Raw genomic sequence first — 18,169 nt, 5'->3', positions numbered from 1 at the left:
TGCTGCGGCCGCCCTTGCGCGGGGAGGTGGAAGCGCACGGACACACGGCCCGCCGGAGGGAAGGCGAGCGGCACCGCGGCCCCTCCGCAGCCGCCCAGCCTCCCGCGCACCGCGATCCACCCCCCCCAGCCGGGCGGCCCCGGTGCTGACGTGGCCGCGCTCCGCCCGCACACAGCGCAGGCCGCGTGCGAGGCCCCGCCCGCCCGCTCGCGCCCCCGACGCGCCGGGGCACACGACAGGACGCGCCGCACCGGCGCGCGCCCACGCCCCGCCCACCCGGCCCCCGCAGCGCGGGCACGCGCCCACACCCCACCCCTTGCGCGCGCCCCCGGCTCTATTTGTTTACAGCCGATTACGTCACCCGGCCGGCCGGCCCCGCCCCCCCGCCTGCCGTCACGATGGTGCGATCGCCCAATTGGCCGCGGCGCGCCCCCGGCGGTCTGACGCCACTTCCGGCCGGCGGCGCCTATAAGAAGCGGCGGGCAGCGAGCAGCTCCCTTCGCCCCCGGCCGCAGGAAATGCGGGCAGCGCTGCCGCGGCCGCCGCTGCTGCTGCCGCCCCCCTGCCGCAGGAAGAGGAGGCGGAGGCTGCCGCCCCCGGGATGTGAGCTGGGCTCTGCCGCCTGCTCCGCGCCCAGTTAGAGCCGCGCCGCCCCCGTGCCCGTCCCGTCCCCCGCCGCTCGCCCCGCGCCCCGTCCCAGCCCAGCGCCCGCCGCCCCGGAGCGCTGGCTGCCGCCCGCCGCCGCCTCCATGCATCCCGCCCTGTACACGCGGGCCAGCATGATACGTGAGATCGCCGCAGCCGTGGGCTTCATCTCCAAGTTCCTGCGGACCAAGGGGCTGATGAACGAGCGGCAGCTGCAGACCTTCAGCCAGTGCCTGCAGGAGCTGCTGGCAGGTGAGGGCGGTGCGGGCGCGGCAGGAGCCGCTCCCCCCCCTCGGCCGCGGGGCCGCCCGCCCGGGCAGGCCCGGTGGGGGTGCGGGAACCACCGCGCCCCGCGGGGGGGCTGGAGAGGGACAAAGGGGCAGATCGGCCCTTTCGAGGGTCTGGAGCCGCCCCGGGGGCCGAGCGGGGCTCCGCGGCCGTGTCTCGCCGCTTGCGGGCACTCCCCGTGCCAACCCGGCCCCGGCGGTGGGGAGGCAGGAGCGGGCTGTAAACAAAAGGGGCTCGGGCTCCGCTCCCCCCACCCGCACGCACACACAGTCCTTGGCTCTATAGACAAAGCGTGCGAGCAGTCCGGGCTGGAGCTCCGCTCCAAGGGCTCAAACCACCCCTTTTCCAGAAGGGAAAACGCTCCGAAGTTGCTTTCTTTTTTGTCAAGTAAAATTAATCGGTCGACGATGAGTGTTCATTCCCTTTTCTTCTGGAAGCGTCTCTAAGCCGCCCGACAGCTCTGGTCGGGAAGAAACACTGAGGGTTTTTTCGCTGCCTTCTGGGTTTTGTAATCCCGAGGCTATGTCCCAGTGGGCTTGATAGTGGCTACAAGTAGTCTCAGACCGATATGGTTTTGGGTGGGATAAAACTCCTGAGGTAAGTGAAGTCCTTGGTTTCTCGCCATGGAAAACAGGCTGGGAAGAGCGATGGTGAAATACAGCTTGAGTCAGTCGGTAAATGCTGCCTAGCTCCTTCCCTAGTTATTTTTGGGTGTTCTTAGAATGTGAGGAGCTAAGCATGGGTGTGATCTCAAGAGGATGCTGGAAAGGTGCTTTTTTTTTCCTTTCTGGTTTGTGAAGTTTCAAAACCCTTGAGTTTTTCTACTATATATGTAATCATTTCTGTATTTTTATAGATGGTTCTGTGAATGCCAGGAAGTTGCATTTCACTTCTTTCAGATGGCGGACATTGTATACAGTAGCACAGACCAGTAACTTTGTATGTGAGTGCTTCCCAGGGGACTCTGGGCTTATGTAAATCATCAGAAGAAATAAAGCTTATAGTGATTTTACTTTTGAGGTCACTTGATGCTGGAATAATAAGCTTTTTAACATCTTGAGGTGTGAAATTTGCAGGAGAACAATAATCACTGCATGCATCTTTAAATACAGAATGAAGGAGGATAATGTCTGGTTTTTTTTTTATTTTATAGAACATTATAAACACCACTGGTTCCCAGAAAAGCCATGCAAGGGATCAGGTTACCGATGTATCCGGATCAACCATAAAATGGATCCTCTCATTGGACAGGCAGCACAGCGGATTGGATTGAGCAGTCAGGAACTGTTTCAGCTTCTTCCGAGCGAACTCACTCTATGGGTTGACCCGTATGAAGTGTCCTATCGCATTGGAGAGGATGGCTCCATCTGTGTGCTGTACGAAGCTGCACCAGCAGGAGGTAGCCAAAATAACACCAACATGCAAATGGTAGACAGCAGAATAAGCTGTAAGGAGGAACTTCTCTTGGGCAGAACTAGCCCTTCCAAAAGCTACAATATGATGACTGTATCAGGTTAAGATATAGTCTGTGGATGGATCACCTTAAAATGGATGGATAAATTTGGTTTTTACTTTGGGTGGGCACCTCTGGGGATGGATTATGGAATTTAAACCATGTCACAGCTGTGAAGATCTGGCACACGTTAGAGTGGTATACTTTAAAGTGACAGTGCCATAGTTTGGACAGTACCTTTCAGTGATTTAATAGCCTGTGAGTCAAAATGATTGCAACTTGCTAGGGAATAAGAAGATCTAGGAAGGGTCAGTTTCTCCAAGACATCTTACTTAATTTCTACACCAATTTTCAACCCCAATCTGTGTTTATAAAGTGATTCTCTGCAGTAGGCCTTGCAGAGTAAATTTGCACTATTACATTTATTAATTGTTAGCATTTTTGGCAGCTCAGTAACAAGACTTATGAACACCATAGTACTGGAAATTTTATTTTTCAGACTTTTACCTAGCACTTACAAATATGTATAAATGTACATAAGATAAACTAGTAAGAATGACCTGGGGAAATGGTCAGATCTTTACACTGGCCTCAAAAGTAGCAAGTGATCATAATCTGCCATGGCAACAGGCTTTAAAAAGACCATATAAAGACACTGTCTGAACTGTGGTGTTAGCACCAGCCAGCTATCTGTACATTTGCTAGCTTGTAGTTTTCTAAGACTGAGTAAACTTCTTATTTTTAGAAAGTGGAGGTCTGGTTTGTAATTTCCTTGTTCTTAATTGGGTAAAAGTCTTTTCCACAAACCACCATCTATTTTGTGAACTTTGTTAGTCATCTTTTATTTGGTAAATTATGAACTGGTGTAAATTTGTACAGTTCATGTATATTGATTGTGGCAAAGTTGTACAGATTTCTATATTTTGGATGAGAAATTTTTCTTCTCTCTATAATAAATTGTTTCCTATCTTGGCATTTTAATTAATCTCTTGTCGTGATTACATAGGATCAGTTAAATTATTTTTGTCTCACAGTAGAAATAAAATAGGTACCTTAAAGACTTAAGAACATCAATGGCATCCTGATGCTAGGGAACATTTGGTAAAGACCTGGATCAATGAAGACCTCATGTATTAATGCTTGGGAAGTTCAGGGGAACACAATGATATACGTGTCACTTTAAACCTTTTAAAATCAGTCAATGTGGAAATAACTCCAGGGCCAAAAATTCCAGGATTTGAGGAAAAGGTACAGAAATAACATCCACCAAAGATGACTTGAATAAATCCAGAGGATTAAAGTTTACTTGGCTTCCCGATGAAGGATATAGCAAACCTAAATGTCCATTTTGACCTACTTGCTCACAAGTTCACAGTTCTTCCCTGATGGATTCCCTGCTCAATAAGAGTTTCTGGGACGAGTGTCCCTTAGCCTTAAGAGCAGCTTGCTGCCTTTTGCTTTCTTCAGATGCAAGACTTTCACTTTAGAAATCATTAAGATTGGATTCAACAAAAGGTATGTAGATCTTTTTTCCCGAACTTAAAAGGTTGGCTGAGGCTAAGTGAGAAGCCCATACTTATGTGTGTATTCATAGTTAATGAATGATGTGGAGTTGTGATTCACTTAAGCACCACACTAATGTCATTTGTATATGGCACAGCTGTTAGTTACACTTGAGAGAAATTCCTTGCCGCTTTATTTACATTTGTTAAAGGTCTAGAGTAAAACTCAAGGCTTTTCCTTATCTCCTGTGTACTTTGTTCTCTGAGTGTTTAATAAAGGCATACTGAACTTGGTCGTCAGTTACAAGAACTGCTGCTGATGCTCTGAATGAAAAGAAAGCAGTCATTGCTTGCCAGCCAATCTTGCAAGCTGTGTGTAGAACTGAGCTTCAGACCTGCCATGCATTGTTGCAGCTCCTATGAGCTCAACAGCCTTTACAATGTGACAATAGTAATGTATTTTATCTCCATATCTGTGTTGTCTGATCTATAATATAGCTGATTATATATAAGCAAAACATAGGACTAAACTGTCCAGCTTTCTTTAACAATTTCTTCCCCCCCCCCTTTTTTTTTTTTTCAGTTCAGCTTTACAAATATGATTTTTTACCATGATCTGCATATGTGTGTCAATATTCAGCACTTTAAAGTATTGCTAGGGCTTCTCTAGCACTGTGGCTTTCTGGCACAGACTGGTGGAAGCATAAATGCTCCTGGGGCAGGGACCTTCAAAGGCGTTGCTCAGTATGGATCTGACAGTAATGGATCTATTACCAAAGCTTCAAAATGAGCTTGCTTTAAAGTACAGGTGCAATGCATGTGTAGGTCAAAGTTTAGACTCACATTTTGATACCTTAAAAATTCTACTACTTTTAACATGGCAGTTTAAGTTGTTAAACCTGTAAGCAAGAAATTTATTCAAGCTATAGAGAGTACTCAAAGACATTTCTGTTGTGTTACATGTCTGCAGACAGCAGAAATGTATCTGAGTAGAAAGATAAACATTGAGCTTGGCTTCCTGTAAAGCTGTATTAAACTTTCATGAAGCTCACTGCTGACTGAATTATGCTTGGTATATTGTGGTGCTGCCTAGTCTTTTCTGCTGCACAGCAAGAACAGCATCAGAAGGGGTAGCTGTATAGTTGGTCTTTGACATGAGCTATGCACATTAGGAAAGCATCAGCTGTCAGTACTTTCCTTTTGATAAATTAAGCATAGCTTTGTGAGGCAGCAAGTGTTCCCTCTCAGACTGGCATGTGACACCGAACCAAGAGCGAATCTGTTCCCTTAGATGGTTAACATTTTAGTCCTTTTACGGTGAGGTGCTTTCATTCATGGCATAATTTTTAACTGCAGCTGTAACCAGTAATTGGTACAACCTGTGTACTCAGAGCTGCTGGGATTTCTTCCAGATGGAATTTAAATATACCCCAATGTGTACACAATGTGCCCTTGTCTGATTTTCAAAGTACTTAGCATACTGTGGCAGCAGGGCATAAGAAGGACTCCTGAGAGAAATGGAGTATGTCTCAAAGAGGAGGCTGTTGCCAATCCTATGTTTTGCTGCAGGTAGAATAAACAGCACACTAAGCTAAATGCTTCTCACTTTTGAATTTCATTTAAGGTGCCATTATGAAACCAGCAAGGTTGTTATTTTAATGCAAATTTTAGAGATGAGAGAGCACATTCAAGACCTGCTTGCCCAGTGCATGTTATTTAAATTAGTTGACTTTCCTTGAGAAGCACTGAATAATCCTGTTCTGTTGGTGTTTCGAGGGCAGGCTCAGCTGTCTGCAGCTCTAATGTTACAGCTCTTCTCAGAATGATGGACCAATCTGCTAAGACCTGTTGACCATTCAGTGAATGTCTTTTTATAAAGTGTACAGTTGCTTTCTAGTTTATGCCAGGTGAGCACGTTTTGTTTTGGTTTCTTTTTATTTGACAGCACATTCCCCCACTGTGCTAATGTGTGGTGTCAGATTGTATGCACTCAATACTACTTTTGTATTTCATGTTTAGTAATGATGCTCCTCCTGAAGAGAGTTGTATTACGTGTATCCTGTAAGAAGCTCTGTTGTTCTGTTCTCTTTGCAGTTGTGTGCTTTTTTCCTTCTTGTTCTGGAGATGTACATCTGGCTTAAACAGCCATTTGGACAACGATTTTTTTCTTCCTGTAGATTTTAGTGTCATTTTTAGATTTGAATAGAGATAAGAGGGTTTTCATTCAATCACTAATAATGCTGAGTTTAGTTTTCTACTTTTCTGCTGTCTCTGCAAAGGTTTTCTGGTAGACCTGTATGACAGGCCTTATTGTGCCACAGAATTTTCTTATTATTAGTTTATTCTATCAATCTGCATGAGAATTTGGAAATAACATGAGGCATATTTCTGATGTGAAAATACCATCACTGGCGTCTGCTTTTGCAGTATCTTGTATTGGATCGATTCATAGGATATGAACACATCACAAAATGAATCTTCTTGGATCATACCAAGTTGTATGTCACGTGCCATAGCTTAGTGATGACAGTTATGAAGGCTAAATATTGTTAAGCCCGTATGCTCTCAACTGCCTTCAATTTAAATGGGTAAAGGAAAAGCTTGAGACATGATGTAGAAGCGGGGGGAACTGTATTGCAGCAATAGAACCTTACAAAACACTATACCGATGTGCAAGCCATAAGTGTTCCTGGAGTGGTTGGTTCATGCTGATGCTTGTAAACATTTCTGCCCCTAAATTAAGCAGATGTCGCTGAACATGAACACTCAGTACATACAAGATATCCTTCTAATTAACTGTGCTTATTTATGCTGGGAGAATATGATCTCTCGTTATTGTGCAGGTTAGCAATGAATACAATGAAGAACATCGCTGCTTTTCTTTTTTATGTATCTATTTCTGAATTTCCATAAATTAAGTAGTCCTCTACATTTTCCAAAATTTCCGTTCCTTGATGCCATTATTTTTAGGGAAAATAGTTTACAGTGGCAAAAGCTACCACTTGACTGAAGAACATTAAAGCTGTTTTTAGTTTAAAGGGTGAAACATGTATAGACTGGAGATAAATAGTTCTTCTGAAAAGGAATCTGTATTTACACATTCTTGGTGTAATAGCTGAGATTATTTCTACACATTTCAGATTTACATTCCAATGTGAACACTGAGAAGTAGGATGTTAATTCAGTGGCTTTTAGGGGTTGGTAGGGCAAGCTGGGCTTAGACAGTAAATGCTGTATTAATAGTTAGCAGTGACAATTTCATCAACATAGGAATTGCAGGGTATAATTAACATCAGTTGCTTTGACACTATGCTCTTAATGTATGGTTTCAACCTTTCTTTCAGTAGCAGTTGGAGAATGCACTGTGACAAATTATTGCTGATACAAAGTAGGTCAACAGTAAAATGGCTGACTTACCATAAATGAACAGATCTAAATTATTGTTAACTACATGTCCAGTGGAATTTTCTCAGTGGCTGAGTCTGTGCTCTTGTGTTTCTCAAGCATGAACTTTGTATACAGCTTTTCCTAACTGCTTATTTCCCAACCATTTGATATTTTTTGCCTAAACAAGAAGGAGCATTTCCTCCCAGCTGCTGGGAAGAAATCCACACAAGCAGTAGTGCTGCACACCTGAGAGCAGATGTTTGCCCTTGTAGTATTGCAATTCTGTGACTGCAAAGCTGTCAAGGAGAAATGACTGTCAACTAAGGAAAACAAGTAAAATGCTGCGTCTTCAAGTTTTGAGATTTTCTCTGCTGAAAGTGACTGGTGATAACGTATGAGGAAGGGAAATAGGATTGGGATGGTACTGGATGAGAAAAATCCCAGGCTGAGGGATGTCAGCTGGCTTTTTGCAGAGGGAAGTGATCCTTTGATCAGCTGCTCAGTGTCTCATCATGGCTTGCAACGACCTTCTAAAGTTTTTTTGAGAGGTGTAGCTTTTACCTCTTGGATGTCAGGAAGCAACCTCTAGCTTTGCAGGTTCTCTGGGGCGTTGTAAAATCTTCCATGTGATTATTTTATGTGCTGATTATATAACTGAATAAAATGATAAACAGATGGATCTGTTAGCATGGTAAGGATGCAAGGGAGGAGAACTTCAGTCTTCTTGGAGCAGCCTTGAATGTATGCAAAGAGCAGAAGTGTCTGAAATGCCCAAGGACAGTGCCAGGGCTGGGGATACTGCCCAGCATTCACAGTTGGGTTCCAGACAGCAACACTTACCTAAGAGCTCTAACATGGAGTTAAGGCTTTGGGTAGCGCCTCTAACTCATCTTAAAGAGAGGTTTCTAGTACCAATGGTATCATCTGCTGACACTGTCTGCAATTAAGAATTTCCAACAGTGTGCCCTTGCTTTCCTGTGTTCTATAAAATGCAGTTATTGCTTTTTATAACCTAAGAACATATAATAAGTGGTGGTTTTGGAGTTTTTTTGGTCACAGGTTAATGAGTTTCTTATACGTGAAAAAGAATATTGAAAGACAACATTCCTTCCCTGGACTGAACTTTAAACAACATTTTATTTGTAGATACGCAAGGTCACATATGTAAATTTCTTGTATAAATATATATAAACACACACATTTAGTTATTAGAGTGTTTTTCACTGGGTCATCCTGAAGTCCCTGCTTGCTGTGATTTAATTCAAGTCACTGCAGGTGTTCTGAAGATTGTAAATTTGCATAGGTGGAGGTGAATTATCCTCTTCCTCTTTATTCACGTTTTATGCCTTAAGACATTAGGATTAACAGGAACATGAATTCCTATTTTTACTTTCATTTTTCTGTATATGAACTTGTGACTTGACTCAATTTGCTACCCAGTTAAGCAGATTTTCAAGATTTTTCTGTGTTCTACAGCAAATTGTAGTTGTCTAAAGGAATGTTTGCAACATTTAATGTGTGATACCTTGTTGATAGGAAATAAAACTTTAAGATACTTTTAAAATTGTATATTCATGCCAATACTTTGTAGCACAGGAGAGAGATGTCTCTGGTTTCTGAGAAGCAGTTGACTGAACAATCAACAAAAGGTCCATTTCGGTTGAGCCTAGCACCATTCCCTAGATGAGTGCACCAGAACAGTTGCTCAGTATGGTAACATTTAAGTTCTGTAGTGTGTAAATTAGACATTTGTCTACAAGTGTGAAAAACTCTATATCCTAACTGCAGAATAAAATCAAGCTGTTGATGTGGTACATCTAATGCTATAACGTTATACTAGTGATAACCAACTTTTGCAATTCCACCTTTAAATATAGCCTTTATTATAATAGTTTCTTTTTAAACTCCTATCTGCTTGCTTCCTTTGCCGTTTGCAACCTATTGTCTTAAATGCCTAGCTTCCAGGCAGCATAAGGTCATTCTGTTTGTAGACTTGAGATTGGTAGGGAAAAAAGAAGGCAGTGGAAAGGGCAATATCAGCCTGAATCACGGTGACGTTAAAGCAAAGGATAATTTAGTTCAATGTTTGTAAATGATCTGTTTCTGTGTGATGAAGGTACCGAACTCTAAATTTTGATGGTATTTATCGTACCTTGTTGTCTGGATACATCTAATATAGGTGAGATATTTGTAATGTAACTGAGAAAAAACATGTTGCAAATATGTAAGTACATCTTAGAAGGGACAACTGAACAAATATATCTGCTTGATTGCTTATCCAAATGTTCCTGTGACTATCTAAATTATTGTTGCTTGCAGAATTGACAAGTCCTGCATCGTGAACAGCAGAACACTGGCTCTGAATACTGAAAGTGATAGTTTTTGCAATTATTCAGTAGAAAAATACGTGCATGGCATTCAAATTTGAAATCACTATTCATAGAGTTTACTGAAGTAGAAGTTAATTTCAAGCCAACCTGATATGTGTACAAAATGTCTCCTGAATTATTAAACTGATGTAACCCCATGACTAATTCTGCAGTACAAATATGTAATTTCCTTTTCTTGCCCCTTTTGTTACAACCCCCTGTCTGCAGGAGCATCCCTTTGTAAGCAGTTTACAATCAATAAAAGGAAGATTGAAGTTACAGTGTTTTAAAATTTAAGACCTCAGCTTTGCACAGTCCTAATTTTGCCGTTATGAGTACCATGAAGCCTTTTGACTTATTCATGTGAATACATCATGTGCCCTTCGTTATTTTATGAGATCAAGTATATGTCAAAAGCTTTCTCAGGGAAGCAGAAAAGTACTTTTTATTATTTCCATAGGCATTGGAAAGCACATTAAAGTCTTTATTATTGACTGAAAAGAAACTTTCTTCTTTATTACTGTAGAATAGAGATAGTGAATAGGCTGAAAAGAGAATGCTGCACACCTACTGCATCATGATCTCATTCTCAACATGATTGCCTCTGCACTTGCTAGTTCCAGTGCTCATGAGTCACACTCCAGTATGTGATTTGCTTAAAAGCAATAAATGTCAGCACTTTTATTTACAATCTGCCTTTGAAGATTTGGAAGTCATAAACTTCAACACATTTTTTTCTATGAATGTGAAGGCTAGGAACTAGCTTTACCTTTTTCTTTTAGATGAAAGATGACAGCTTTGACTGATGTATTGCTCAGTCTGTCCTAGATGCAATGGGTTAAGATGTGTAACTAACCAAACCCCCTTCTTCCTTCACTTAGCAAGCAATTACCATCCTGGTAGGTGGGGTGGCAGAAATGGCTTTTCTGACTCTTGCTCAAAATTAGCTGAAGTGGTTAGGGTTGGTAGAATTGTGTCATGTCAGACCACAATGCCTGAGACACTGTGGGAGGCAGTGCTGGGGAGCTGACAGCCTCTAGCAGACGGCTGGGGGTGTTGGAGGGGCGTGAGCTTAGCGCCTGTGTGTGTGGAGCCCTGCAGACTGCTGGTGTCACCTGCCTGCAAGAGTTGGGATGTGCACAGCAAACCACACTACTGCTGAAATTTTGGGAAGGGGTCACGTAGTATGTCTGTGGGAGTGAAGGTAGTGGGGAAGGCAAAAGACCAGACAAACGATCCGTATGGTGAGTCAGTGGGAAAGAACTTGAATGCAATTCCAGCCTAATAATGACTCATAGCTACATTGTTTATAGTTCTTGAGAGAGTGTCTGATCACATGGGCTGTGACATACACGTTTATATGCTGTCCTTGAGGACAAATGAGAGAATTTACAGGAGAAAAAACCCATCAAGCTTTCAATTTTAGCTTACTTCTTTCTTGCGTGTATTTGAAAGTTTCCATTTATTCTCACTCTCATTGCCCCAGGCTCCTGTGCTAACAAGCCTGGCAGACTTTGCTTGTGAACTGTGTGCTTGTTAGAAACCTTACAAGCGTTGTACAGCTGCTTTTCAGAAACTTAAGGGAACATAGGATTGTACTCTGCAAGGTTCACGTTATCTGCCCTTTAGGTAGCACAGCAGCTTTGGGAAACTGACTTTACACATTCACAATTCAGGGGGTAAACCTATCCTTCATCTTCATGATCCTAGAGTTTGGTATGTGTTTCACTGTCTCCAGTGTTACTATATATCCAGTGTATATATTACTCAAGTCCAAGATGAATGGCAGTGCTGATTTGCCAGAATTAGGTTCTTGATTTATTGTTTTCTCTGCAACCTGCTTTCCAGATGTAGCTGTGGGCAGTGTGGATCCTGCCCGTGCTGTAGACAACATAAGATCAGCAGCCCGTGGAGCTGCAGTGATGTAGGAGGCAGTTGTTCTGTCAGTCATGGGGGGGGGGTGGTTAATATAAACTGCAAAAACCCTTTTTTGGCTAATGATTTCTAAGGAAAGAACTCTTTTCAGTGGAAATTATTCAGAAGGCTGTAATTGTGGTTGAGTGGCTGTCCCTGCTGTGGGTCTGCACACCACCTTTCCTTTTCAAGAATGGTCACATCAGTTAAAACGTTAACAGTTCAATCTCATGCTGCATCTATGTGGAGGTACATCCATGCAAATGGACAAGAACCCAAATTATCACTGAAAGAAGATATTGAAATGGCATAAAATGTGTGAGAAGCTTCTGCTAATGCCATGATGTGGTTAAGCAGTTATTATTGCAAAATATTTATGAAAAAAACTGGTGGGCACAACTAAAGGCAAGAAATAACCCTGTGTCCCTCTCCCTGGAAACATGGGATGAATTTTTATACATAGGCTTTTTATCGGATGTTCTTCCCTTTGAGGAAATGGCAGTTAGAGTGAGTAACTGGAGAAACTGGAGGGTGGAAAGTCAAATAAATGTCTAAAGTTAGGTCGTGTTAAATCTCATTACAAAATACTCAAGCAATGAACAAATGCCCCTTTATGAAAGAATTACGACATAGGTGTCGTTTGAGTTGAAATTAATTTGGTAGGTTTTTTTCAGGAGTTAAACAGAGTGATCCACAAGCAGAGAAAATACTTTCAGAGGCTTGTCACCCCTTTTATTAGTGCCCAGTATCCAACTGAGAATACCTCTCCCTGGCCTGTTGTTTCCTCTCTCACAGTATTAACTCTCTCCTGTAATCTCCACACACAAGTATGAGATCTCTTCTCTAGACTTTCCTGATGGTTGATGAAGAGAAGAAATAGACCTTTCAGAGGAAAATCCTCAAAGGGATTCCAGTGTCCTAGGCTAGAAGGGATGCACTCTAGAATAAGCATTGGGTTCTCTTCATATAAACAGAGTCAGAGCTTGCTCAGATGTCACTGACTGTATCTGGTTGGGTGAGTCTCACTCTCTCCTTCTGAATGGTCCTACGTGTGATTGCTTAATGTGCTTTAACTTGCAGTATATTGATTAAGATACCTGTACCTATTTTATTAACTCCCAATGCCCCAAGTGAAGAATAGCTTACTCTGCTTACATGTGCATTTTGAAGTCCACTGGCTGAGTACCTTAGAGGAAATAATTAACAGTGTGTTTCCTGAATTTCGGGAACATGTTCTCAAGTAGCTGGAACAGTGGAAATTTATTTCTGAGAAGCTGCAGGGTTTGGCTTACCCCATGGCACCATCCTGTCCTCAGTGACAATGGGCATGCACACTTTTTGCCAGGGAATATTATACTATGCTCTAACTTATATGTATAATTTTCTTGATGTAAGGAAGAAATAAATATTTAGTTTAGTCCTCACCTCATGCTTCTTTCATTTTAAAAAGTCAGTTATGAAACACAAGAGGTCAAATTCTACTGTTTAGTGTCAAAGTAAAATGCCTCATTGGAAATTATTGGATTCACTTTGGATCGACATTAATGTAATTGCTAATCAAGTTAAACTCACTAAGCATAAACCTGGACATTTTAAGTGCAGCTTCCTTGAGAAGAGAGTGCTCTAAAAGGACTTAGACATGTTCCTGGTTTTTGTTGTTGTGGTGGGGTTTTTTTGTTTGTTTTAGTTTTGTTTTTTGTTTTTTTCTGTTTGTTTCTTTGGTTTTTTGTTTGGTTGGTGGGTTTCTTGTTTGTTTTTGTTTGTTTGTTTGTTTGTGGATTTGTTGGTTTTGGTTTCTTTTTGTATTAGCTACACTGAGTTTACAAAACACACTGGTGTGGCTTGGTTTTGTTCCAGCTACCAGGCAGCAACCCTGTGTTTTGTACCGGGAATTCAGCTGGACTCTCACTCATGGGTAGTAGCTGTTGTACCTATAGCTCTGCCACATAAATTAAACCCCCAGTTCAGCTGTGTGGGGTTGGGACAGGAGTATCAGGCTGGCAATAAACAGTTTGAGGATTCACAGTGTAGTACAGGATCTCTCTGCTTCTATTGGGTGACTTTGCAAGCCCAGAGGAATAGAAAATCATTGTGTGATAGTGGCTCCCAAAGCACGCAGGCAGGATGATGCTCACTGCATCCTGGAAAGTGGCTGGTGAAAGGACTCTCTTGACAGTTGAACATGATTGTTTTCTTGATTCAAACCCCACTGGGTGATAGATGCTGCCTGTAGTACTCTGCAGTCTAGCAAAGGCTGTGTCTGCCATTCCCAGTGCTACTGTTGGTTTCTTGGCAGATTTTAAGGGACTTAAATGAGATTACTTTTATGTAATAGCTAGGGATCACGTACTTGTTTACTTTTTTTTTTGTAACCCACTGTTGGAGGTATCAACAATTAACTATAATGAGTTGGAATAAGATTAAAACTGATTTTTCCTACATTGTTACAGATTATTGCTATTTTTGTCTTCTCACACATCTATTTTTGCACAAGAGGGTTATGCTGCTGCCAAGCTTTGGGGCTCTAAAATTCAGAAGTGCAGCTATGGAGCCAGGGCAACCCTAACATCTTCATTATGAGACAGTGAAATAAAACCTTTGGAGCATGTTAGCAGTCTCCTAAAGTAAGAGAACAAGCCACTGTTGTTTCCAAAATTTGTTTTATTTTTGCTCCATGACACCAGGCAGATGGTCACGTTGAATCAGCATGTTTTGAGACAGAGCCCTCTCATATCTTGGAAGATGCTTACATATCACAGGGAAGAGCAACCAAGGTCACTAGAGAGGCAGAGAGCAGTAGATAGACATTCCCTGTTTTAGGTGGTGCACTGAGCCGCATCTTATCTTTCTTTGAATGTGTTGCAAATAAGGCTGCCTGCTTATCTGTTCAGTAAAACCTTCTGAGTGATGGTGAGAAGGGCCAGGCAGCAAGCTCATCTTCACCAGGACCACAAAAGCCCACTGACTTTCATTGTTTCTCATTAGGTTTTCGCTTGTGTTTCCTTTAAATGGTAAGAGAGGGTCTGTTTGTTTTTATCTTGTGCTGTGTATTTTGTTGGACAATTATATTTAAACATCACCTTTCAGCTGAATATCATACTTTTTTGCATGATGGTCCATTAATAAGGTAATGGAGTGAATTTATCCCACCTGTAAAGTAATACACTTAGAAAAAAATAATTGTGGCTTAATTTCCTTTGCTTTGTTTTGTTTTTCAAGGTAAGTTGCTATTCAGTCTTGACTTGCTCTCTATACTTGTGGATGCTAATGGTTGTTTTAGTTAAATCCACTAAAAACTCTCTCAGGTGACTAATGTTGTTCATATTACATAGGTTTTTGTTCAGTTATTATTCAGATTATATAGATTTGGCTAATATTTTGATATATATCTATTTCTGATAAATTTATTTTGTTCATATAATATTCAGATTACATAGATTTTGCATAGATTACACAGATTATTGTCACCTTGGCTTAGAGGAAAAGGTGCTGTTGATTGCTACAAATTAATTTCCTCTGTGAGTGTGACAGTATAGGACTGAGTTGTGGTTTAGTTTTCTTCGATTGTGACTGCTCTAACTCTCAACAAAAAACATTCCCAGTCTCTACTTGATTTCAGAGAGAAGAGGATTTGTCCCTTGGTGCTCTAAAATACAGAGCTTTCATTTGTTTGGATGTGTTTTCCAGTTGTAATAGCTTTGTTAAGAACTGTGTAATGTATCATACAACACAATAAATGGAATAGAACTGCCTGTTCTCAGAAAGGCTGTCAATAGAGACTCATCATTGAATGGAAATGCTTCCAGTCAAGTTCTACGGGGACCAGCACTTTAAAAGTGTTATTAAGGATTTTCATTAGTGTTTTGAAAATTCATATAAAATCTCTGCTCTTAAAATGCCTGTGTGCCAGTGTTTGGAGAAGCATAAAATGAGAACAATAAAGTTCTGATACTGAATGGTCTATATTGATTATAAGCATTTATGTTATATTTGATCTTATTGAAACATATTCAAAGTCACTTAGGAGTAAGAAATACAGATCCTCTGTCTGTGCAATGGGAAATGGCATCCAGTGACTGGGATGAATTTGCAGCTTGGCAGATGAGGAAGAGTAGTAGCTAACAACTCTTATGGCAGAAAGTGAGACCCTTGGGTGTATAACAATTGGGCAAAGGAAAGGTATGATTTTACTTTGAAATGTGACATGGCAGATGCTGGAAAACTACTTATTGTGTTGATGTCAGTGTTGGTGTAAGGACGTTAGAAACTGGGGGGAGGGCAGAGTGGTACCACCGGGGTGACATCAGGGTTAAAAGAGCTCTCTATCCTCATTAACATATCAAAAGGACAGATCTGAGAAGCCATTTAACAGCTGAAGGAACCTTCCCAGCATCACATACTGGATGACCAAGAATCCTACAGCCTTATGAAAAGCAAGATTATGAAAAGTTTGGGAAATGTCCGAATCAAGGCATTTTATGGAAGCAGAATACACATTTTTCACAAAGAGGGTTTAATCTTTTGAGCAGCTCACCAAATGAACCAAGGGCCCCATTTCGTGATGCCTACAGGTCAAGACAATGTCACTTTGTGGAAGAAATATTACAGTTTGTTATTAGAAAAGCTGTATGAAATATGGAGACCTTTGATATATCGAGAGGTTGAAACAATAGAAAAATTAATAAAATACTAGATCATAGTCTTTTTTTTTTTTTTTTTTTTTGTCCTTAGACTCTGAGTCTAAGAACAAATGTCTAAGCTTCTATATTTTGGGCATTTTCTCACTTTTTGCTGCATTCCTTGTGCACTAACTGGCTATACTATGCTGTCTTGTTAGTCATTCTTTATATATGGGTCTAAGGTTCATTATAGGTGTACAGGGTTTTTTGTACTTTCTTTCCAATCTCTGCCTTATGCAGCTGTCCTGGCAACAAAACAGAGAAAAACCCTCATAAATATTTCATAAGAGTATTTAGGGATCAGCCATTTCTTGGAGAGGAAGGACTCTCTTTCCAATAATATCAATGATACATACACATTTAGAGACAATTCTTCTGTTTTCAAGGCTCAGTAAATTGTTTTAAACTCTGATTCTTTAAAAAACTTGTATGATTAAACCATCTGTATGCTCCTATAAATAATGCATTTTAAAATAATTGGTCTTACTCCACTTTTCTGAGAGTAGTCAACCCACCTAATATTATGGAAGTGAAGAAATGTAAGAAACTTCTGCTCTGGGAGACATAAAGAAGCATACAGAAACATTGTGAAAATGAAGCCTTGTATGTTCACCTGAATGGGTATAAGAGGCCTGGAGGGAGGGGAGAGGTGGTCAAGGAATCTGAAAGACAAAGTTGCTTTTACTGCTTTTATGATACAGTTGAAAGTGCGACCTTTCAAAAATAATATTTTCATTGCTTTGATGCCTGTTTTTTTCTTAGGTTATGTTATCATTTTGGGCTCCCAGTTTAGTGGATAGAGGATAAGGTAAATACAAAAAGGAAACAAAAACATACCCAGTGCTTATTTTGGAAAAGCAACTGAATGACTACAAGGCACAGATGTTTCAATGCATGTTTAAATACCTATTAGAGTCCTAAATGCACAGGGGAAGTGCTGAGCATCAGTTACCAATTCATAGCAGAAAATTAGTAATCTGGATCAGATTCCTCATGGCTTTGAGCTGTCTTGTGGTAAGTACAATATTTCAAAATGGACCACGGGATTGAAAGACACAATCTTGTCTTTTTTTTTCATAGGTATACTAGTGACTAGAAATGAAACCCCAGATTGTACTCTAGCTTCTAAGAGAAGAGGGTCCCCCAAGTAAGAAATATAAAAGTTCAAAGATGTGATTGAAAAGGAGTAGCATTTTGCATATGTTGACCAGAATATAGTAGGATGGTTTGCTTTAGGGGACAGGAGGGGAATGCAGGTTATTCAGCTGTCTTAACTGTACTGTATATTTCTTATTTAAGCAGTCACTGAACTCATATTTAATTTCTTTTTTGCTTAAATACAAGTTCAAACTAGAAGCCTAAATGAATGAGAGATTTCTGTCTTCTACATGGACTGGCCATGTTTTTACACTCTGTCAATCACTACTGAACAAACCTAAACTCTTGTAACCTGGGCATTTTTGTGAATCAGTCAGACCAAGAAGTGATCCCTGTGTTCAGATCTGCAGATGTTGCATTAATAAACATATGATGGTTTTCCTGGTGTCTTATTGTTGTGATTAGCAAGCGGTTAATTTTGGAAGCTTACACCTGCATTTGGGTTTAATGTCAACATTATGCTTTGACCTTCTGGTGGCTCAGAAATTGCCTTAATTTTCTTTGCCAGGGATATTGCTTTTGTTATTTTTATTAAATATATACCCATAGAGATTTTCATCAGTTTTTGTGAAGGAGGCTACATGAAATAGTTCCTGCAAAGTGGGATGAAAGAGGATGAACGTAAAGGCCCTGGACATCGAGTCTTGTCCATACTCCTTGATACAAAGTAGTCATCTTTGCCTATGTTGGTGCATGTCTTTGTCCTGCTGCTGCAATGGTGAAACTAACCAGTTATAAATAGACTTCATCTGCAATAGTGAAAGAGTTTGACAT

The 18,169-nt window shown here is 41.2% G+C and overlaps 1 protein-coding gene across 1 annotated transcript; it reads left to right on the top strand.

Moving 5' to 3' along the window:
- Positions 1-494: 494 nt before the first annotated feature.
- On the top strand, positions 495-3,367 carry BTG1 (BTG anti-proliferation factor 1). The gene is made up of 2 exons (XM_050324166.1): positions 495-897; positions 2,087-3,367. The coding sequence occupies exons 1-2, from the start codon at positions 750-752 to the stop codon at positions 2,449-2,451; spliced, it is 513 nt and encodes a 170-aa protein (XP_050180123.1). The 5' UTR covers positions 495-749; the 3' UTR covers positions 2,452-3,367.
- The last annotated feature ends 14,802 nt before the right edge of the window (positions 3,368-18,169 follow it).

Source organism: Myiozetetes cayanensis, unplaced genomic scaffold (genome assembly GCF_022539395.1).
Source record: "Myiozetetes cayanensis isolate MyiCay16 unplaced genomic scaffold, myiCay2020 scf3, whole genome shotgun sequence".
Taxonomy (NCBI): Eukaryota; Metazoa; Chordata; class Aves; order Passeriformes; family Tyrannidae; genus Myiozetetes; species Myiozetetes cayanensis.
This window is presented reverse-complemented; position numbering and strand designations above follow the sequence as displayed.

Excerpts from the sequence above, each read along its gene's own strand:
- BTG1 (XM_050324166.1), top strand. The coding sequence starts at position 750 with ATGCATCCCGCCCTGTACACGCGGGCCAGCATGATACGTGAGATCGCC. Across the intron at positions 898-2,086 it reads CCTGCAGGAGCTGCTGGCAG|AACATTATAAACACCACTGG; the intron begins GTGAGGGCGGTG and ends TTTATTTTATAG.